Here is a 23,789-nt window from a genome sequence, read left to right on the forward strand (position 1 = left end):
ATTGGGATGCGCAACTAAGCAGTCAGTTTGCTTTCAGTTTTATTGCGCAGATGTATTCATCTAATAAAATCTGCAGGTACTTATCAAAACTTAGTACCAAGTAATTATCTTTTCTATGTGCAGAGATACTGGCCTAAGCCCTAGGAACGGCGATTCCTGGGTTTTGCTGACACGTGGTTATCGCGCTGGTAAGAACAGTGCACTTCAAAGATCTGAAATATTTATTTGGTTAATCAAATGGTTTTTCATTACATAAATAAGTAGTTCTCCTGACCTGGGATGATACAGACATGTGGTTTTTCCCATGACAAGGGTCTGTCATGGCATGTTTGGTGTTGCCTGCAGCCTTCAGCAGGGACTACAGGGCTTAACAAGAAAGCAGGACAAACTCTTAGCAGCAGGAAAAATCTCCACGGGGCCATTAGCCAGTATGTAGCCTTTTAAATTAATATGTTTGTTAGAAATGATGCTTGATTTTCTGCATGTATTGGTGAGCTGTTAAATAAATCATCCTTTTTTTTCCTCTATTGGAATTTTAGTGACCAGGCTTTCATTACATTAGAATTAGCTCCTTTCTAAAGCTCTACCTGAATCATTTTTGTTTGAATTAATTTTTTTGTTTCCTAGCAACTCCAGTTTTTTAAGTTCTGAATTGTTTCTGTTCAGTGTCTTTTCTAGCCAATGTTAACTTGCTGTTTCATAAATGATGGCAAGGTTTTTACGTGATTCTAAAAAGCATAGTTCACTAAATTAATTTGTAAAGTTAGTTAAAAAAAATCTTTTTCTGTTGTATATAAGTACGTGTGTATATACGTACATATATATGGGTGAAACAGTTCTTCTTTTGCACAGTTGATTTTTTTAAACAGTTGTGAAGGTAACCGGTCTGTTTATACGTTGCTGCATAGGCACAGAGTAAACTTGTTAGCTTTTTGTTTATTTTAGCTTGGAAGAAGCTATGAGAGGATTCCATTAAGCCTCACGTAAGTGAGTAGTTCCATTGAACGTAAAGTGCCAGCCCCAGCCCCAGGGCCGGGGGGTGAGGAGACACCTTCACAGATGGTCCGTTTTCCTTGTGCCTGGGAAGAGCACGGTTTGCCTCCTCACCACTGAAAGGGACCACAGGAGCAGCCCCCAAAATGCTTGCTCGCTGTAGACTCGCTTCCTCATGGCTTGTTAGGACCCACATGATCTACAGAGTTTGGTAAAAACAAGGGCATTTCCACAAAGAAAGTCTTGAAACTTCTCTGTTTGACCACTCTTGAGGCTTGCTTCCTTCTGGGATTGCCGTCTCGCTGCAGTTTTGAAAAATGGTCTGACGTGGTTAAACAGCAAAAATCCTGTCTTTTTTCAAGGAGTCTCTTTTAGTGTTTATTCTGTAGGCTGGTTATGCCCCGCTTCGTAACCTTTCTGAAGTGCAAGCTTCTCCCCCTGAATTACAATGCATGTGGTTTTGCTTAATATTCTACTTTAAGCTAAAGTCTGCTCTCACTAAATCAGCCTTTCTCAAATGGAATATTTTTTCACTTCTTGCTGGGTGGGTCCATGCACTGAAAAATAGGTCAAGAACAGTAATCTAAATCTACTGCTAATAAATAATTAAAGCTAATGGAATTTGCACAAGATCTGTGAGCTGAAATATTTCAGAAAGTACTGTGGTGTACGTTTTGCTACTGTAAATCAAGATTTTTTATTTATCATTGTGCTAGGTTGAAACATATCTATAAATGTAACTTAAAAGGATTTTTTTTTGTACAGAGAAAATACTGGCATGTTGGTTTATTAAAATAACTAAAAATATCATAGAAAATTGATAACATCATGATTCATTCTTTAATGATCGGATTTCAAGTAAATACTTTAGCAGCCTTAAGCAATAAGTGGGTTTATATCTCATGAAATCGTAGTGTAAATTGAGCAATAAATTGTTTGCTCATATGATTTAATTTGCCTTATATTTTAGGAATTAAATAACTCATCTAAGCTATAGTGTAATACCTGTTTGGACAACTATTTGGGATTTCAGTTTTGTATCTTCCAGAGCAAAGCAAAGTGGAGCTTTCTGGAAGTAATTAAACATAAAGACTTAAACGTTTCCCTTAGTACGCCTCCAATCACATGTGCCCAGGATCTCTGGTGGAAAAATTGCATGTTCTTGATTTTTTCATAATTGTGGGTACAAAGAAATAATATTTAAAACTTGTATGTTGGTAGGTGAGCGTCTGATGGAGTGATCCCCACTTGTTCGGTTTCCCCATAGCAGGGTGAAGCATAAATGCTTGCTTGCTCTCTCCAATTAACCAGCAGAACTGCTTACTACTAATTATAGTTAATTTGCTGATTTCTGTGTTTCACAGTGACGAGTTGTGTCCTTGAAGTATATAATAATCAAACACACCTCGGAAGTCGATGCCAGCGTTCTTCCCAAATCCTTCATGCTTGGCTGCTTTTTACCTCTCCCCCTTTCAGCTATATTTATATGAAAGGGAAGCGCAACAACATCATGGAAATAATAGCTGTGTGGACAAAGTGTATGGAGCCTGCCTGTGAGGGTACACAGATAAACATCCTCCCAATCGCAAGGAAGAAACACCCGTCATCCCAGCACGCTGCCCCTTGAAAGAGGGGCTTAAACCTGGCTGCCAGTTTTTAACATGAGAGTTCCTCTTGGGGACGTGCTATTTCTTCTTTATATGTTGACTGAGCTGACAAATACCTTCCTACACCGTCAATATACGTTGGGTTTTGTTCTGGGTTGGGTTTTTTCTTTCTTTTTTTTTTTTTTTTTTTTTTTTTTTCTTTTTCTTTTTTGTAAGTTCTCATAAGACAGCATCTAGAGTCAGGATATTCAGCCCTGCCAATTTTGAGCACGGGGCCAGTTGTTAGTGCCTTATTACGTGTGGGCTAACAAGGGAGGAAACGTGAAAGGGTGAGATGGCAGGAAAGCTGTAGCATCTCGCTAGTGATAAGGCAGCTCAAAAATAGGTTGTGACAGCTGAACTAATGATGTCACCGATGCTGATACAAGTGGGCTGCTTCTCATTATGATTTCTCTGCCAGACATAGTGACAATCACCAGCCAATGAGTGTCTCGAGTAGACGATATATAGAACAAATCATAGGAAATGTGGCATAGGAGGCATACGATAGAACATTTGCCCATTTTTTTGTCTTGTTTTATTTTACAAGAGCACAATACTTCTGTGGACGATAAAGGTGTGTAGGTCAAGCTTAGCCTTGCTGGACCACTTTATCAAACCAGGGCCATAGGGCTCTTGTTGTGGCATTTAGAGATAAGGATTTTGGAGGCAAATGAGATGGAGCAGTCTGAGGAGATCAGAAGGTGCTGTGTAGCTTCAGACCTCAAGTAAATTACAAGCACGGTGTTGGTAGACCATTGATATGTCCTGTGTACTGTACACAGTGTATTAAGATAGCAATAGATAAATAATGTAGTTTAGTTGTCAGAAAGATGCATTTTTTGCCCAGGTTCTTATTACAGATTTATCCTTGGTTTATTTTCCATAGAGTTATTTTTAATGAGAATGGACAGGGAGTTAAATTATTTGGATTCAGATTTCATTGTGTAGCTACTTGATCAAAATATAAACTCGTTGTTTATACTCTTGTAAAGGGAAAATGCTGTATTAGCTTTCAGCTATCAGATTTGATTCAGATAATGATACAGCATCCTAATTCATAGTCTCTACTTCAGATACTGAGTTTGTCTGTGATAGAGCCTTTTTCAGAAAACTGTTCTACCCTGATAAATCATCCAGAGAGAGAGAAGGCGCACGTTTAGATGGAAAAATAGGCTAATAATGTGATAGTATAGGAGTACTCGAATATTTCAATGCATTTGTGTTGATAAATTGTCATTTGTTTTAATGTTCGATTGCATGTACCCTTTTTAGCTGTTCTGCTTGATTGCAATGATTTGCTAGCTGTATGCGAGTGCTGGAGTTGGTTGCTTTTCCTGTTTTGATCACAGCCCAGGCAGTAAAGGCCACTACACTTTAAACAGATAATAAATCATATGGTGTCCTTGCTAACCAACATTACAGATTCCCCCGGGTCTGAACTGAACGTCCTTCTTTCTGTTCAGTTTAGTGCAAAGAAGGTAAAATTCTATTTGATGTTCGTGTAATATTTTGAGACAAAGTCTGATGAGGAATTTTTCCAAACTGCCAAAAATAAATCTCACCAGCAGAGTTTTAGCTGGTGACTCGAGGCATATGTATTCCTGACTTCTGTCTGTTTATTTTTACTTCCCTTTTGTTGTGAGCTGTGTAAAGTTTTGATGCTGTTTAGCTGAGGGAAGGAATTATAAAAGTAGCCTATAAACCATTTCAAGGTGGGGGAAAGGAAAGAAAACAAAAAATGGTGTGAATAAGGTGTTTATGCCTCCTGTTATGGTGTCTGCCATTTATCCACTTACCTGCATGGCATATGTGGTTGCATTTAAAATACTGGAGCAAATTCCTTGCAGTTATTTTCCTTAGACTGTTTGAAGTGGGATGCTCTGTGTCTGTTGTTCAGCTGCAACAGATTTCAAGTTATTGCTAGAATTTCAAGTTGTCAAAGCATTTTATCCTGTTAAACTGTGTGCTCTGATGATCAGCGTGTCCCAGGTTTGCCCCAGATTGATTACTGTGGTGTAACGGATTGCTTGCCAGTGGGACTGAATCACTTTGAGCTGCATTCTCCTCTATCCTGAAATGTTTTTAAAACAGTTTTACCAACAACAAAAGCTGCTGTCTAAATCAAGCACAACACGTTTTCCCATTATGGCACAAATTTTGCTTGGTAATGTTTTGATTGCTGGGATGAGTGGTTAGCATCCTGAATTTGCAAAATGAGGGATGTGTGGGAATCAGATTCGTGTACTTGAAAGCTTTTCTCCCTTTTTGACAGCTTGACCAACTGTTTCCTTGGCTTTGGGACGACCCTTCTATTCCTTCTCCCCCCACCCCCCTCGCATGTCCTCCTCTTCTCTCTGCTATAAGCAACCAACAACATCTCTCGTTATTAAAGATGAATATGAAGGCAAAGTCCTGACATAGTTTATATCATGAAATAAAAAGTGCTGCAAATCCTGTCTTTCAAAAGTTAGTACACGTCAGACGATGCAGTTCCATAGCAGGCTCTTGCCTAGAGCTCGCCACGCACACACAGAGGAGCAGGGTTTACCTTCTCCTGCCTCCAGAGCTGGTCGGGCTGTATTTCACCGAAGGCCATTGCGGGGCTTTGTCATCTGCAGCGTACCTAGGGTGATTTCTGACGCTTATGGCGTATGCTTAGATAGTGGGAATAATGCCCTGCTCTTGAGAGCCGTGCAAGCAAGAGATCTGGGGCTGATCTGGAATTAGATCTCCTGTATTTCTGCTTTCAGTTTTGACATCAGTTTGCTGGCTGGCGCCAAACTAGCCGGTAAATTCAGAGGCAATACCAGGGACAGAAGCCCTAAAAATGATGATTTCCTACCAGCTGAGATTTTTATTTCAAGAAATGTTGCTTTACTTGGATGGTATAATTTTTCCTGATTTTTTTAAAGGGTGCCGGTATCCTGACTGTAAATCTAATGTCTCTCTTTGTAATTTCACTGTGCGTTAAAACCTACAGTGCCAGATTTTGGCCCTGAATGTGAGCATTCATTTTGCTATTGATGGTTATTGTTACTTTCTTCAATGTCATCATCATCAGGTTACAAAGAAAACATGTTATAAAACGTGCAAAGCCCTCTGGTCTCCCAGAGTAGTCAGGAAGTGGGGAAAAGCTGCTCAACCTGCCAGTTTGCTTCGGTAGAGGTGTAATTTGTCAATGTTTGTGATATACAAGGACAGAACCTACCCTTTTTCTGTCCTAAAACAGGCAGCAGAAAATGTCAGAAAACATTTAGGTGACTTGAGTTGGTCTAAGAACAGAAGCGTTGTTTGGTTTGGTGCCGAAGAGGGAGCTTATAAAGCTGCGACATTATCCTGAACTTGATAGGGGTTAGCTGTGTGTTAGTGCAATAACCACGTAAGAAGTGAAATTTGGCTGATCGTTTGTCTTTGATAGCTTCATTTGCCTTTGGCCCCCTAAGCCGTTTCTCAGGGAGTGGGAGAACTCCTGATACTCCAGCTCTCTGCATGACTTGTCATTTAAATGACAAAAATCACTTCTCTCAAAAGCCTACTTTTCCTTCAGGAAAGTCAGATTAAATCCAGGGCTGAGGGTGTTTTGGTGAGTCGTTTAATGTCCAATATGTTGCATGATTCTGGATGTAAATGTAAATGCATTGGAAAAGAGAATTTCCCAACTTTTTATGGTCACCATCTTTTCGAAAAGGCCCAAGGCTTCAACAGACCCCTGTTATTAGATAGGGAAGATATTTCAAAGACCTCTTTATGACCTCTTGCATGAGGTTCAGGATAGCTAAGGGACTGTGGCCTGTAGGAAGCTAGGAAGTTTTCATGGTTACTTAAGAAGTTTGTGACTGTCCCCATTGTGAGCAGTATTCTCGGAGCATCGTAGGACTCTTGGTTGGAGGGGACGTCCAGAGGCTGACTAGATCTTACCTGGCCCTAAAAATGGGTCTTTAGCACCCACACAAGGTCTGGCCAGCTTTGCCTTGGAAATCTCCAAGGATGGGAAATCAACCTTCCTTCTGGGGAGCCCGAATCAATGCTGCCCTCCTAAATGATGCAGCATCATGTTACCGTTTTATGCCTCTTACAGCTTTATTTCTAGCTGTAAGTGTACTATAAAGTCGTTGCTTGTGCCTTGTCAGTGGAATACCACAGCAAAAATAGGAGTCCAGCTTCTTGGCTGTGTGTGAATAATACAATGTCCTCTGCAGAGTTATAGGATTTTCTTCTTCAGGCATGCACATAATGAGAATTCTGAGGATTTGTAAATGAATTGGATCCAAACCAGCTTAAGAGTGGAGCCACTGAGAATTTTATGCAAGATAGATATACCTTTGTTGTCCTAAATTATCTTGGTTGCTAACTAAATATATGTGATAAACTTTTAGAGTGGTTCTATGGGTGGTATTTTAATGAATTTTGTAGCACTAAGTGTGTTGTAATTCTGAAGAAGTTTTGAGTTATACAGAAACCAACAGATAATTCTTCTTCAGTGTGGCTATCTCCAGTTCTCTGATGGCTAAATCAGACTACTCTTGAGAAAATAATAAATAAAATAGACCTTTTACAAAACGGTAACACTCTTAGTTGAAATGATGGTCCAAAGTCATCTTCCTTTAAGCCTAGCTTCCATTTGTGAGAATTTCTTTGGCGTAAGTTCAGAGGTGTAGCTGCTGTTGAGGTAGATAGAGGCATTTATTTCTAATCGCCTTAGTGTTTCAGATGAATTATGAGAATGAAGGTGTTCAGTGCTTACCTAGCATCGCTACAGTTTCGTTAATACTGTTTGCAACAGATACAAGTATATGTCAAACTGGAAACGCAGACTTGTTCAAAATGAATTCTGGGTGTACTTTCATTTTAATCAAAGCTCCCATAAAATGTGATCAGGATTTAAGTAGTATTTCAGAACTGAAAATAGTGTTAGGAAAAACTTGACAATGACTTGTCCTTTCAGATTTTTTCTGATGAAATATCTTGCTTCTGTCTTCTAGGACCTGCGCAAACAGGTAGCTCCATTACTGAAGAGTTTCCAGGGAGAGGTAAGAGCTTATGCTTCTCATGGTGCTTTCGGTATTGCTCCACATCTGGTGTACTGGCAGTCTTTCAGCGCAGCCGGGTGGGTACAGAGCCCTTGAGCAGAGAAGCGTTGCAGGGGTTCAGCTCTTCTGTGTTTTTGCAGCAAGCAGGATGTGTGTGATACGCTGGATTTGTGCTGGACAAGCTAAACTGGTCAAATCACTTTGCATTCAGCATACCTGAGCGTAAGCTTACCATCGCAGTGACTCAGGTGGCACATGCTAAACTCGCTGCGCCTCAGTGACTTGATGGGTTGAATGCTTAATGAATGCAATGCAATGTACATATACAAAAATACGAAGATAGTACAAATAGTTTTCGCTGTAAACCTTTTCAGCTGTAAAAGGTTGTATTCTAGAGGGCTTGATGGTAAACCCTAAGTTGGCAGGTGTTTGTTGGAAACCCAACAGAAAGCGTTAACAGCTCTGGCGCTGGCTCTTACTTTGATTTCTCTTCGCACCACTCCACTACGAAACACATGATTAGAGTGGTCACAAGTTTAAAAGCCAACTGTTGTTATTTTGAAGAATTTCTATAGCAAAAGGCAGCTGGGCCAATTACAGAATTTTACATTTTAGCTGTGGACAGCACTGAAGCGCTCGCTTCACGTGAGTGCTTAGGCCAGATGGGAGCTGTTGTACTGCCTCTAGGAAAATGTCGTGTATGAAGTTTGCAAATTATATTTCTCCTTATAAAGATCAGTGCCTACGTGGGGTGGTAGACTTAGGTTTTAGCTCACATTCTGTTACATGTTGTAGAGCTCTGCTCTTAAAGTTTGCTGTGTTAAAGCAGCAACATTTTTTACTTTCTCAATCTATGTTGTTGGCTGATTTTATATTGTTGCAGTTCTCATCCAAGCACAGAGAAATTGAGGAGCGTGTTTTCACAAGTGTGCATAGGGAATTAAGTGCACAACTCCCGTTATCTGTAAAGAGGGTTGCATTTGTGATTACTTGTACATGCTGCTAAATAAGCATCCCAAATAGGCCATAATTCCTTGTCTTAACAGCAGTATGAAATTTTTATTTTACACCCCAATTTCCCAAGTATTGCTAGAAATAAATAAATAAACAGGACAACTTTGTCCTTGATATATCTAATAGTAATTTGTGAGAACAAAGAATGATTTGTGTGGGTCCATTTGCCAATGGAAATTTACACTTTAAAATTGCTCTGAGTGGATTGCAGTGCTCTTAAAACCTTTTCACTTTAGTTTCAAGCTTTCAGTGCACTGACTGAAAAGTGTATGTGTGCTTTCAGCACTGTTCTTTAATGAAAGGAATGTCTGAGGATCAAGTGAGAATCGTAAATCCAAATTTGGCTACAGTGAAGGAAGATTCTCTCATTTGATCTTGTCTGTTGGAGACAGCTCACTGTTACCTTGGTCTGGCTCACACACACTCCTCTTCTGTAGTTTTGCTTCACTAATGTAAAAGTGAAGTTTATGTTGGTATAAATTCAATCTCACAAATTAGAAGAGTAAAATTTGTTGGTAGAAATCCCCTCTTACGTAAATGAAGCACGAATACATTACAAGATTGTGCTGCTGAATCTCTTAGCCGGTGATTCCAGTCTCCCTAATCTAGACAGGGTTTTAGAAACCTAAAAAACCCCTGAACTAATCATGATTGACTACATCAGTGCAGAACATTAAACTGAATTCTGGTATTTGATTATAGGTGTAATTACTGTATCTTGTTTTGGGGACAAAATACCAAGAATATTAGCCTTGCTCTGTTCAGTTATATGTTACTGTTCAATATATAGATTTGGTCTCTGCTTATTGTTAAGACGCTCTTTATGAAAGATCACGAGATGAATGCTCCGGGTAGCTCAAGAACAAACTGTGTTAAGCATGTAGGTTTTTTCTGCATTTTGAATCCACTGGAGGGTCCTCGTCTGACTCTGGGGACAGGACACCCCTGTTAGGTGATATCTAATGTCCTGGGAGGAGGTGGCAGAAGGGGCCTTTTGGTCACACAGTACAAGTACATGGGGATGGGAGCAGGGAGGAGGAAGGACGAATAGGGAGGAATCTGCTCATAAGAGGTTTCCTGCTTCTACTACAGAGCCTTGTTTTCAGACCCAAACTAGGGTATTTTTTTTAAAAAAAAACAACAACAGGAAGAAGTAAATAAAACAGAGGTAAGCAGAGAAGTAGTGAAAATAGATGTTTTCTAGAGCCCCTTCTGCTGGAGAGTGTCCTCAAACAGCAGGTAGGGAATCCTGTAGGAGTGCTCTGGTTCACACCTCTGCAGGCTTTGTGGATGGTATTATTGAATTTTGGAGCACCACCTTCTCAGTGGTTTCTCACATGGAAGCTAGGAAAAAAAGATTCTTGCATGATGCAGCTGCTCCAGTTACCATTTCCACCACATTTTTGCCTCCATTTCCACACCTACAGCTATTGCCCCATCCTTTTCTTGATCTCTAATCACAGAACTAAGTAGGTGCTTTTTGCATGTCCACGTAATATTTCCACCTCAGAAGGGAAGCTGGCTTTTGCAAATCCCCTGTGGGATGACTGTGCTGCGCAGAGCTCTGGGCACTAGGGAGGGCCAGAAGATGAGAAGGGACAGACAGCTCCCTAAGGAGCAAAGGTATTTAAGTAGCTTTACATGGATCTTGCTGTGCTCCTGCCTACCTCAGGACTGGCTCCCCACCTCCTGCCTTGCCTCAGCACTTTTGCTAGTGTGATCCTGTGGTGAGCACAAATTTTCTTTTTTTCCCCCTTTTTCGCTGGCTGAGTTTTCTGCTGGGTTGGTTCTCTGGAGCAGCTCACCGCAGGCTCCTGCTGGGCAGGGGAGAGGCCAGGAGAGCAAAGCCAAGGGCAGGAGGAGCGCAACTGTGTCAGCGTAGGTTGACTGAAACTATCCTTGAACTGTACCCTCAGTGAGCCTGACATGACTTGGAGAGAGGTTAACTTAAGCTCACATATTTAAATATCCTCCCAAGCACGCTTTATGGGACATCTGCTTGTAAAACTGTGGCTAGTTCACTTTTTAAAAATAAATCCACAGGTCGCTTTAGCCAATTTTTCTTTTCAATTTGAGCATGGATATTGATACTACCCACCCACCTCCCTGGGCATCCCCCGTATCTTCCCTTTGTAGAATACGAATTTATAACTAAAGCCCCCCAAACCAGAACATTCTATATTTCGTGGCTATTTATCTTGTTCATTCAGATGAAAACTGTTCCAGTTATCAAATATGCAGTTTCCATTAGTAGGTCGAAATAACTTTTTTTTTTATAAATCTCGGTGCCTTAAGTAACTGGATTTTTTATGATGACAGTTAAAGTAAAAGCATTATGAAACGAAATTTAGCATGCTGCAAATTTTAAAACGCATTCCTAGTTCAATGTGAGACCCTATTAATTCATCACCGTAGTATAATTTTATTATAGTACTTTTTCCTTATTTAGGATTTTAATGGGTATTTGAATGCAGGATTTTTTTAAATGAACAGAATATTGTGTCTGATTCAAAGCTGATGGTATTGTTCTTTGGATTTTTGTGGATAACTTTTCTAACTTTACTGGAAGATTTAAGGTCTGGATGGTGTAAATAGGCTATTGTGAGCAAGACAGAAATCATTAATTCAAGAGGTATAAAATCCCTGTTGTTTCTATCTTAATTTTTTTGGGTTTTTTGTTTTGCCTACCATTAATTGAGGATGGAACTTATTAATGGTTTGCTTACCATATGCAGGGCTAAATACAGGACAGAATCAGAAAAGGCTAAAGAACTTCATCATTCCATCATAATAAAACGATTATATGTCATTTTCAAGTTGGCAAGGCACTCCTTCAAGCAACCGTCTAAATAAGCTGTGTTGCAACTAGATCATTGTGCATGATCATGTTTACATCAGTGGATGGATATTTGTATGTGAAATCTGAAAGAAATAAAAAAACAGTTATGTTCTTGGGCTATGATAATTTACAGAACTAAAGTTGTGGTATGGAAATCTAATGTTGGAATCCATATTTGTGAAGTCATCAAATAGATATTTTAAGGCTGGGAAAGGATTTCCTGAGGTCATTAGCATTCTTTTCATGTGGCATAACAGTACTGTCCAACAGTAATGCAGTAATCCCTCATTTGGAGAACCCTTTAAGGCACAGACTCCAAAACAACTCACTGGACTTTATTTCTGTGAAAACTATTTCTCATAGTCTTCTCACTAAGCAAGTCGCTTTAAGGGTATTGCCATTCTGATGAGACCGCGCTGGCTTCCCACTTAGCTGAATTGCTCTTTAAACTATTAATTTGGTCAGTAGAATAATTTAATAATTTTCCATATGCAGACAACAGAAGCTGAAAATCAGTTTGGTGTGCTGGAACTACCTAATCATGCCTTTGAAGGAGCACTCTAATAATGTGTGTGCGTAAACAACTTCAGACCTACTTTCCTCCTGCATTTTGAAGGAGTATTCCTGAGCACATATTCATAATTATTTAATTTTTTTTTACCCCCTTTAATTTCCTTATGTTAAATTTACAAACCTAATTAATACAATTTCTTTCCTGTAGGTTCACTCCATGATGGCTCAATTAGAGTAGCAGTAGAACTGTGGTTCAATATTCAGGCCAGCTTCATAATTGAAAACACATTTTCTTCTCAAAAGCTGCAGCTGGTTTGGTTCTGCTCATGCAGAAAAGGATATAACCTTGCATAACATAGGAAATGAACGGTTGAGAGAGAAGCCAAATTCAATTTCAGTCAGATATTTTGAGGATAAGTCCATGATCTATGGAAGCAAGGGAATGAAAAGTGTGTGTATGTGGAAAGCAGCGTATTCAGCACTCTATTAATCACGGCTAGCCTGGGTGCTGTTGTGTGCTGTTGCGTTAGCACTGATTCTAGTACAGAGGCTGGAGAGCAGCCAAGCACTCCAGAAGTTAACCTCTTAAAGACCCTGAGCTGCTTTCTGTTGAATAAATGTAATTTTGTGGTCAGAAATAAATGCTTGTGATGTAGCAGGAGCTTTGAAAACAACAGCGTGGCAAAGCTATTACAAATTGCTGTGTGTTGGGGAAGTCAACAGCATACATCAAAACTCAGAGCTCGCGTCGTGCTGATTTAGGCCCAGAGCTTTCCTGCTTTTCAATGAAAGTCCCGTTAAACCACTCCGAGTAACAAAATGGAGTAAATCTAAAATTTTTGGCAGGTAATTGTTTTCTTTTAACGTCCACTCTACGGGGCGTGGGTGGTGGGTAATTTCCTTTGTATAATGGGAGCACGGGGACAGTTTTGAGCTCCGTCTCGATGCTGTTTTCTGATGCTGGCGGGGACAGGAGAGAGGCGCGCAGCCTGCTGTTGGGGTAACGGCAGCACAGCAGAGTTTCATTTCTTTGTTTACACAAGTGTGTAAATGATTATTTATTTATTTTTGGCTGGCTTGATTGCAGTTTAAACAACATCTTTCCTGAGGAAGGTGATTTAAATGTACTTTGGCATCTCAAAGGCAGATGCGCTCTCCCTGATGAACAGGTAGGATGTCTGCTGCCGACACGGGGCTGGGGGTGCTGGGTCGAAAACAGCCCGAGAGGAGAGATGCTTAACTCCAGACTAATGGACAGAACTGTAGAAACTCTCGAATACAGTCACAGCTATCTTCCCGGAGCCTCTCCTCTACGTGCTGCTTTCTCCTTCCCATACTGATACCTTCCTGGGACAAACCTCAGCTATCGGGGCAACAGGGAAGGTCCCAAACCTAACATATGCCACCAGAAGTGAGAGATGGGCACCATGCACCTTTCTGAAGCTCTTGTGGGTTCATCTCCACCCCATCCTGTGTGCAGGCAAGCAGTACTGATGCAGCAGTTACTACTAGGGCAACTTTGGGGAGGATCGGCCCAAATCCTCTTATTTTTATATAATTGACAAAGTGCTGAAATTTCTGTTGGCAGCTGGTGGGCTGTCTATATTAAGGCCTGCTATGCCGCTGCCACGCGTTTGGGTGAAATGCTAACAGTGGTGGGAAACTATTTATGCGAAATTCAGACAGGCAGCACTGTTTCAGTTCGCAGTGTCAGGAGTATCTTCTCATCCTTTTAAAAAAAGAGAGCTTGAAGTGTGCTGGAAGGAATGGGGATGGGAGGGCGGTGCTGGGCACAGTATTCTGCCGAGTGTCATTATAATACAGTTCTTCTTTCTCCAAATACAGCATTATTCCTGTATTTATTACAAAATTCCTATGAGGCTCTATACAAACCAGTGTCTTGTCTTGCTTTGCTGTAATAGAGAAGCAAGAGGGTACTCTCAGTATAAAATATTAGCGAAAGGTTACGTTTTGATATTGATGTGCAAGTGGATTTTGCACAAAGGTAGTTAGTGAGCTCATTCTTGCAAGGATTCCTCTGCCCTAATTTTAAAAATACTTAAACAAAAGTTAGGATCATCTATAACGGAGAGAAGCAATTGTAGGTTCTAGGTCACTGTTCACGGAGGCAGGAGGAGAGGCTGAGAGACAGGTGAAAGCACCCACTCACTTCATTGTGTGGCTCCTTCTCCGGCTGGCGATGGCCAAGAGCGCAGGCGGCTGTGCCCTGGCGGGAGCACCGCTTCCCTCCCCTGCCCCACTTTGCCACACCAAGCGTGGCTGGGCTGGCCGCGGCAGGAGATGTTCTCCATCCCACCTTGTGCCCTTCCAGAACCCCGAGGATCACAAGTGGCAAACTCTGACATCTCCCTGGTTAGTGGCATAGCGAATAATTTCCTGATCTATTCCCTAGAAAGATGTTCTTTCCTTTTTTTGGGGAAGTACACGTCCCTTGTTTGGAGGTTGTCTTTTTCTTACTTCCTGCCATGTGTTTTACCTTTTATGCATTGGAAGAATTCAGCACTGGCCCGGGCTGATGGAGGAGAGAAGCTAGGATGCAAAGTATAGAATTACAAGGGTAAATAATTATTCATGCACGTGAGGTGCCCCAGCCAAATTGGGGCACCCCAAATGTGGTTTCACACAGTGTTCTGACACCCTTCAAACGTTCAGGTACAACACAATTTAAGTAATCACTAGCACCCACACTACTGATTACTAATCAGAGTAAAACTTTGCAAATCAGCTATATTTCTGCAGCATTCTTGCTGCCTGTCGATTGATCCCTGGAATCGGTCTTGCTAGAGTTACCATCTATGGCACCAGAAAACACTGGGAGGGTTGAAATAACGTGTCAGCGGGGCTGGGATGCTGGCATTACCCTGCTTGTCCAGGGGTATCCATTATCCTTCACGGACAGCTCTAAGCTTCCAAGAAGCAAAGTCTGTATTTCCCGGGCCAGGCTGTCCTTTAGTTTGTCTTACTTAAGCATGAATAATCCCAAAGTTTCCAGCAAACTACTTCTACCTTATTACATTACAGTGTATAATATGAACTAATTAACAAAGTTAATACACTCTCGTACTATAAAAACTGATTGATAGAATAGTTAGGGAAGGGAGTTTTCATAACATTTGGCACTTTGACCCTCCTTTTGCCATCCATATGTTGTCTGCCAGGTTCCGTGCCATACCCAGTCCATGCCAGTGCGGGACTGACTCTGGCCAGTGTCCTTGCCCCAGCGCTGGGTGCCCACCTCCTCCCTCGTGCCGAGTCTAGCAGATGCACAGGATGAGTCACTTCAGTTTGCCGGCATGATGGAAAATAAATTATTCTTCTCCTTCGTTGCTTAGTTTTCCATGGAGTCAGTGAGCTGAGTCACGCTACCACGGTGCGAGTGCAAGATCTCATGCAAGAGAAGCGGGAGCCCGTGGCCCGAGGCGGGAGGAGGGAGCAGGGCTGCTCCGTTTGGTGCCTGCCTGATGGATGGATTAGGAGTCGGGTGGGAGCAGGAACGGAGAAACGCCACTCAGAAACGCAGAGAGGTGTGAGGAGGGAGACGCACGGGTTATCAAAGGATCCAGGAGAGGTTCGGCAATGATAGCAGACCCACCGTCGCACTGATCTGAAGGCAGGGTGGCAAATGGTGAAAGTTGTTTAAACAAAGCTGTCATTCTGCTGTCAATATCTTGAGGCTCATGTTGGGCTGGGCTGTTTTACTGGGAAGGAAGATCAAAGATTGGAAAAGCAAAAAGAAGCTGTCCTGTAAGAACGAGGGAGCTGAGCTTTCCTCGGGGGATGGCAGAGCTGTTTGTCTGGGAAAATCAGGATTTATCTGGGCATGAAAGGAAGAGAAGGTTTCAGGGGTTCAAGGTTGCGGCTGTTTTGCAGCGGAGGGAAGCAGAATTGAAAAGTTGAAGGATTTGAGTCCTTCTTAAAGCTCTCTTCTTAACTTGAAGTGAAACCAACAAGTTGGTGAGGCAAGCGTGCTCTTCCCCAGCTCGTCCCTGGTAGCACACCTATGCTACCACCCGAGCAGCTTTCTCAAACAGATTGGTATTTTATCCACTCTGTGAAGTCCTTACTTTTGTTAAAGAATTTATAGCACAGCTAAAATATACCCCATATGCTTTAAGCAGCTGCACAGGAATAATTTCTTTTTAATTTTGCTTGAAAAATCTTTTAATTGCAGGAAACAGAAAAAATAGTACTTTTACTTTTTTCTTCTGTCAGCTGCAAAAAAAAATTGACTGGGCCGATGAACTATATATTTTTATTAATTTGTAAAACGATAATGTTGTTTTTATTAATGAATTTATTAGTAGAGATATCTGTTAGTATTAGGGAAGTCAAGCCAACCATGCACGTACCCTGTGTGCTTCCTCAGCCGCGCGCAGAGAGTGCGTTGCAGAGCTGTTGCGGCGCACCACCTTAGCAACTGATGTGCTGTTTTATGTGAAAGAGCAGCTAAGCCCCATTGTAATGGCTTCAAAGAAAGACTGATGCCATTGCGCAGCATTAATAATGCTTGCTATAACCGCCATTTGGTTCCGAGGCAGCTAGTCAAGAATATAGCAGGACATAAAATAATGGTGCGTTAATGAGTTGTTATCATGCTTTTCCCTTTGTTTAATATGTTTCTTACAATTCTTAATGGCATTTTGGTAGCTTGAAGTAATTGAAGAGAAATGGAAAAACTTCGTGATGCAAAACAATATGACAAAAGACGTGCAAGGGATCTTTGCAAATGAAGGGGAATGGGTGTCTCATTAAGATATCTATTTATTAAAAATCAGAACAGAAAAAGAACTGCTGTTTTAAGCCATTTATTTTTACTTGCTAAGTTAGTTCCAGATTGGGTGCAGGACAGTAAAAAAACTATCTTTCATGTTAAGGTGGCTAATGAGAGTGAGAATTGCAACTGAAGAACAATAAGGATAAGTAGAACTGAGTTAGGACTACAAAATTAATATTGAGCATAGTTGTGTGAATGCTTGTGTTTGAGACACTGGACACAGTTAATTGTACTGCAAGTAAATCACCAAGACTTCGGGAGTGCCGTACAGATGCAGATAGCAATGTGATCCCTTTACCAAAGAGTTGTCTTTGGGATGCCAAGTTGTCCAAAAACAAAAGAAAAACACAGCAGTGCTGAATGCTGCAAGTCGATCTGTCAGGAGCAACACATGGTGGCCATGTGCCGGTCTCATGGTCTGCAAATGTGTTAATGTGCTGATATCTGTAAGTTCAGAGAATTCAAGTGTCGATGCAGAATGCACTGGCATCTGGCAGTCACAGCTTCCTTGCAATGAGCTTTATCTTCCTATTTCATCTTTAAATTCAGAAACACAATTGTGCAGCCTTCTGTGTGACTGCGGTCGATGAGACAGTACCACATACAGTACAGCACCGCAGAGCTGCTGCGAACCTGAATATAGGATCCAGGTGATTTGCCGGGCAGCAGACACCACGCTTCAATGCTGGAATTTCTTAGCACATAAAGACTGACAGATTCCAAAATAAAGTCACAGACTTTACTTCTGTGTTTTTGAACTTGACTGGACATAGCTGAAAAGGAAAGAGGCAATGTTCAGCTAAAACTGAATATTCAGCATCTTCCCTGACATAGGCGACCAGATTTATGGTGCTTACCTAAATGTGGAGATAAAACCGCTGATTTCATTGATGATATTTTAGCCAGGTGTAGTAGATATTAGACTGTGACCAAGCATTCCTAAAATCAGCTGTCCCTGCTACTGGAGCAGCGTGCCAGCAACATCGGGCAACCAGCTGTCATTCTGGCAGTGGAGAATGGGAGCAGACCAAGGCTTCCTGGGCGGGATGGAGAGAGATGATTATGGAGGGGCAGGGTGGCATTCAGCCTCTGGGATGAACTTGGTACCCCGAGCAACACCTCATGAAAGCGCTTGACCTGGAAAAATAAGGTGGATAAAGGGAGGACTGCTCTCTCACCGGTGTCTCGCTGCGGCTCCCTCCATATATCCCTCCAGTGATATTTTAAAGATGAAGAGTGTGCTAAGGAGGGAGGATTCCTAGTGTCTCATTTCTGTTATCTCAGTATAGCGCCAGTGGTATTATCAAGACAAATAGTATGCCAAAACTTAAAAGTGAACATATGTTTATGGGGGTGGTGGGGAATACAGAGGTCACTGTTGTTTCTTTCTAGTCAGAGAAGACATAATGGGGCCTGGTTTAGATAAATTAAGATTTGGAGCTAAGCTCGTGTCAAGACTACACTAGTGTAATTATAAGTTGACTTCTTTCAGGGTCCCTGAAGTTTTTAGAGTCAAATAAAAATGTTCAGTGAGAGTTTTATAATGTAGTTCAACTGTTTCAATGTGAGCTGATTGCAGCTCATCCTTGTTGGCTCCTGAACCAATTTTACTTTGATTTGAAAAATTTTCAGTGAACTTCCAAGTACTTTCTTCCGTGTCATTTCAGTGCTCTGTTTCTTCTGTTTCTGGACTTCATTTCTATTTTCCTGTTTTTGATGTTGTCTTCATTCCATATTGCCTTACGCAGCTGGAAGCTGGAATACTTATTTATTTCTTTTTATTCCAGTTAAAGTTGTCATGGTGCTTTTTCTAAATTTTATTTTAAGATATAAAATAGTTGTGGTGCTCATTTTTAATAGACCTTTAAACCGTACAGATTCACTGGGTTTTCTTTAACAACTAAAACATTAAAAATTCTTTCTGCCTGGTGGGATTCTGAATTTGGGGATGGGGGGGGGGGACTTCCATCAGAAAGTCTCTGAACTCCTTGGAAGAGTTTTTTCAATTCTGTTTTATATTTCAATCACTATATAACTGGTGAGGAGCGAATAAACCATACGTTTTGTAATACTTAGGGACAATGTAAGTACAAATGCCCTTTACTAAAATCTGAAAAAACTGTAATAGGAAAACAAATCCATCCTGTTATTTCAGAGAAATGCAAGCATTTGAAATGCTTTAGTTTTTGCAAAAGGGGCAAATGAATTTTTCATAATACAGTACAGAATCAGTTCTGTAATGCTAATTGTATTTAATAATAGTAATTTAAATTTGGCTGTACTCTGCTGAGCAGCAGAGAGAGAAAATTGTATGTGGGAACGTTAAAGTCCAGAAGTGTAACATATGGTGTGCTTTGGCCTTCCAAGTCTGTCTTTATGTACCCATGAAATATCTCAACTGCAGAAGGCTTTCTGATGGCTGCCCCCTCCTTTCTCGCCCGTTCACAAACGGTGTCTGATACTCCCAAGCATTGATTTACACTACCCGGTGCCTCTCTGCCTTTGGCAGTTTGTTCCATATTCTAATTTCAAATACTCTTTGTGTGAAAATGTTCTAACCGAATTACTTATGTTCTCATTCCCTAATGAGCATCGGTCCATCTGTGATTGCTTGAATTCAAATTAATAAATGGGTTATTCACAACCATCAATCCCTCGCTCTCCCGCACGTCAGATGCCCTGTGAGATTCCAGTGCCTTTCCGTAGCCTTTCTTGGTAAACTCGAAAAGACAAGTATGGACAGCATTTCTTGGGAATTTATATCTGCTCTCCACATCCTCCATCACTTTGGCTGCTGCTGCTTGTTTATCGTCTTTCCAATATATATATATTTTTTTTTCTTTTTTTTTTAATTGATAAGAGTAAGTTGTAAATAGGTCAGCTTTCAGTTATGCTATACCTCCACTAAACTACATAAATTAATCCAGATTTGGGGGAGATGTAAGCAAAATAGGAATTTGGTTGGTTTCTCCAAACACAGCCTTGTGTTGTGTTACAATAACTTGTCTCTTTACAGCCTCTTGCCACATCTCTCAAGATTTCATTGCTGCTGCCAAATGCTGGGCAGATGCTTTCGGTGTCCTTATTTTCCTCCTTGACCCCTCCCCTCGAGTCTTTTCTTGGTTTACGCGTTGTGCATTGTGCTTCTGTGCAATTTCTACAATTGTCCTTGTCCTTTGGTTTTCTGGCCTTAATCCTCTCCGTAATGATCTCTACAAGTCACTTATCAGCCGTAAGACTAATCTATACACGTCACGTGGCGTTCCTGCGCTCTGCTCCTGTGCACTTTGCCTCTGACTCCCTCCATTATTTTAATCATCTACATTGTAGGCTTGCTTTATTTTTTTTTTCCTTCCCCCCAAATCCTTCCCATCTCACAGACATTTTTGTCCAAAGTGAACAGAAGTGGCACCAAACCTGACCCCGCAACACCCTCCTGCATATCTCTCCTCTTCCCTGCGCCCCTTCCCTTCCCTGGCACCCTCAGCTTCCCCGATGCTTTCCAGTTCTGCAGATCTCCCTCCCCTATAATAAAATATCAGATACTTTCCTAAAATACAGATACAGTAAACGCTGCCCATTGTTTCTGCCTTATCTACCAAATCAATAACGTCGTGAAAGAATTCAAGGACGTTTTTCAGACAGGACCTTCCTTTTTTAGTACATGTTGACGTACGCACCTTTAAATGGTTTCATAATATTAACTGCTTTTCAAATACGCAGAAGAATTTATGTCAGATCTTTGTATCCGTAGTTCTTCAGATCCTTCCGTACTTTCTATTAAAATATGGGAATGATAATCTCCATACTTTTAGTTTCCTGATTTTGGTAAGCAGCCGCGGGACCACGTCAGGCTTTCCTATTTCCCTTTCTGTCTCTTTCTGCTTTGGAGTAATTAATTCAATGGACCTCGTCTTGGGTTGGTTTGGTTACTTTTTGTCAATATTTAGTAATTGTAAATCCTCTGTTTTCTAGTATGTTAGGAAAATGCGTGTTTACCAAAAAAAAGTTGTTGCAGAAAAAGTATTTTATTCTCAGAGCCATAACACTGCATTTCCTTCTAAAGTGAAGTTTTAGATGAACATACAGATTCAGAGGAAGAGAACAGATTGTGTGAGGTAGTACTTTCTTCCCTCCCCTGGGCAGACAGCTGCGCGGGTCGGCATTGCGCATACGAAGAGGCGCTAGTGAGAGGAGCCTGGCTTGAGCTCGGGACTCCGAGACAGGACAGACTGGGGGGCTCCGCCTCGGCTTTATTAGAAAAATTATTTGCGTCTAGAAGATTCACAGTTGTTTAGTGTTAAGTATCACAGGGTACCCAACGAGTACATCTTTTCATCCTCTCATAGGCTTAGTGGAAATAATAGAAAAATATATTTGCCACAATAAAGGCAGAGCGTGACGTCAGAAGCGCACGCGGTTCCCGTTTGTTGTGTTGGATCTTAATAAGTGGTAAAGGAAAACAGTTGTTGAGGAGAGAACCTGTCTGGCAAACACTATGCTTTTAATAAAGATTTAAAGTAAAGAATCACAGTAGACAGTAGTGTTCGTAAAAATACTGATGCTTGCTATTGTGCTGAAACAGGACTTTAAATTATATTCAGTACAGATGTATCAGAAATGCTCTTACAAGGCTGCTTCCATAGGAGCGGTACACAGGAGACTCGAGTTCCCTTTTTATGTATTAACTAGTTTTATATGAAATATATTCATTTATTTTTATAGCTCTGAGTGTAAGAGTTTGTATTGGAACAAGTCTAAAAGCCTTCTTTTCTCATCACCCCTTTTAGATTGACGCATTGGGTAAAAGAAGCAAAGAAGCAGAGGCAGCCTTCTTGAATGTTTATAAGAGATTAATTGATGTTCCAGGTAAGCAAATTATTTCCTTATTCTGAAAAACAGATGGCTTATGTTCGTGTGAATGCTACTGGGCATTTTTTCTACCTTTGATAAGGTAAATACGAGCAATGGCTTTATTCTGAAACTGATATGCTTCAATACTATTTCTAATGGAAAGAACTGTAACTAAGGCACATTTCATGACTTCTCTTAAAACTGTTCGTTGCATTTACATTGTAATGTTTGTATGAATCATTTTATATTATTACAATATTGTGTGATTCTCAGTAATTTGTTTATTAGAGGGTTCAGACATTTTTAACAAAAAAGATACATCTTGAAGCTTCATCAAGGAGCAGCAATATTTGTACTTTTAAAGCACAGAGACAAATTTTCATATCTTCAAAAAAAAAAAAGGCAAAAAAAGCGCCTTACTGAAAAGTGAGTCCCTACCAAATTTCAATTCTGTTCAGTCAGTAAGCGTGGTCATGAATTTTATTCAAAGACCTTTAATTTATGTGCTTTCAACTTCCCTTTGTGTTTGGCATCAGAAGTTTCCAGTTGATTTCTTTTTACGTTTTGGGAGTTGATTTTTTTGTTCGTTTGTTGTGTGTTCCCCAATGGTAGATAAATACTGTCTGAAGAGATTTTTGTTTTTGCAACTGTACCCAAGCATGAGAGGGAATTAGGAGCCCAAGTCTCCACTTCCAAATCTTGGCCTGACTGAGCTGTTGGCATATGACTGTGTGTGCATGTAATTGTTTTATACTTTTATAAAACATTGACATTATATATAATATTCAAAATACTTACCTCAAGAGAGGTTTTGAGATGTAATTAATACTTCTAAAGGCTTTTAAGGCCCCATTGCAAAGTGCACCCTAATCTTTACTTGCTTTACCTTTTAAGCAGCACATTTCATGCACGCTTCAAATAAAAATTAATTTTGTAATGTTTTGTTTACAGCTTAACGGGTTAAAAGGTCACTGTTTTTCAGACATTTAGTCAGAGCTAACATATATTTTTTTATGCTTTCACATTTATAGTCGAGTAGTGCCCAGTGGCCAGTTCCCGCTGTGTTAAGTGCAGCGTATGTGGAGAGATGCAGGGACTTACCGTGCTCATCCTAGACCACAAGTGCCTCAGAAATGTAGTTTTTTAGGTTAATCAGCTATGCCCTGTGAGTTTTTGTTTCCTTGTTTCCTGCTCAGAGTCTTAGAAACATTCCGTAGGTGAAGGGCTTCCTTTGCCCGCCCGCCGGTGCCGTGGGAAGGGATGGGGGATGCGGGGAGGCTCCTGAGCGTTGCCTGCGGGGTGCGGGCGGTTTGCGCTGGCGCGAGCGGTGTGGGCACAGCACGGGCTCTGACGGCTCTGCCTCGGGAAGGAAGCCCCTCCGTGAAACCCACCCGACATTGCCCGCAGGCTGCAAGGCCGCCATCCAACGCTAAGGAGGGAAGCTGCGGCCCCTCCATCTCCGCGCTAACGCAGCCCAGGGTGCTCCTTCCCTGCCATGCTTGGGGAGGCGGGTAGGTTTGATTCCTCATGGTCTGTTTCTTTTCACCACTGAGCAGTTCGTGTCAAACAAAAGCTGTGTGGGATCCTTTTCATGCTCTTGTGCAGAGGCTTTTCTTCTGAAGCCTGGCATTATTGCAGGTGCTGGGACTGGAACAGCAGAGTCAAACCGAAGCTTGCAGAGTAGGTTGGACATATATCCCACCCATGCTGTAGGATCTAAACGGCGAGGGACTTTGTCAGTACGTCTTTGTAGGAAAAGGAATTTTCTCTTTTCCTTCATTTGCAAGAGCAAAATTTACACCCCTTCTTCCACACGCCACAATCTCGCTCTTGTCCAGCCTTCCCCTGCGCATGCCTTATGTTATGTGTCAGAGAAATATTTCTTTGATATTCTTACTACATGTAAAAATTTCGGCCTGGCAAAGTTGTGAGTGTGATGGAGCCTGTGGGATTAGAAATATCTAGAGGTTTTAGTCCCCTGCTGTATCTGCAGGCCTGAGAGGCACACGAGGAGTGTACTCATGTTGCTGAAAGCAAATTCCAGGTTCTCGAGCAGCAGTCCGGCCAGTCCCCTGTAGCGTATGGAGGCGTAACAAATACTC

At 41.2% G+C, this 23,789-nt stretch overlaps 1 protein-coding gene across 1 annotated transcript in view; it reads left to right on the top strand.

Annotated features, from left to right (window-relative positions):
• CUX1 (cut-like homeobox 1) overlaps positions 1 to 23,789 on the top strand; it is a 210,345-nt gene that overhangs the window by 66,282 nt on the left and 120,274 nt on the right. The window contains exons 5-6 of the mRNA XM_009885195.1: positions 7,625 to 7,672; positions 21,624 to 21,702. Coding sequence (XP_009883497.1) covers positions 7,625 to 7,672; positions 21,624 to 21,702 — 127 coding nt within the window. The remainder of the gene's footprint in view (positions 1 to 7,624; positions 7,673 to 21,623; positions 21,703 to 23,789) is intronic.

Source organism: Charadrius vociferus, unplaced genomic scaffold (assembly GCF_000708025.1).
Source record: "Charadrius vociferus isolate BGI_N301 unplaced genomic scaffold, ASM70802v2 scaffold54, whole genome shotgun sequence".
In the NCBI taxonomy this organism is placed as follows: Eukaryota; Metazoa; Chordata; class Aves; order Charadriiformes; family Charadriidae; genus Charadrius; species Charadrius vociferus.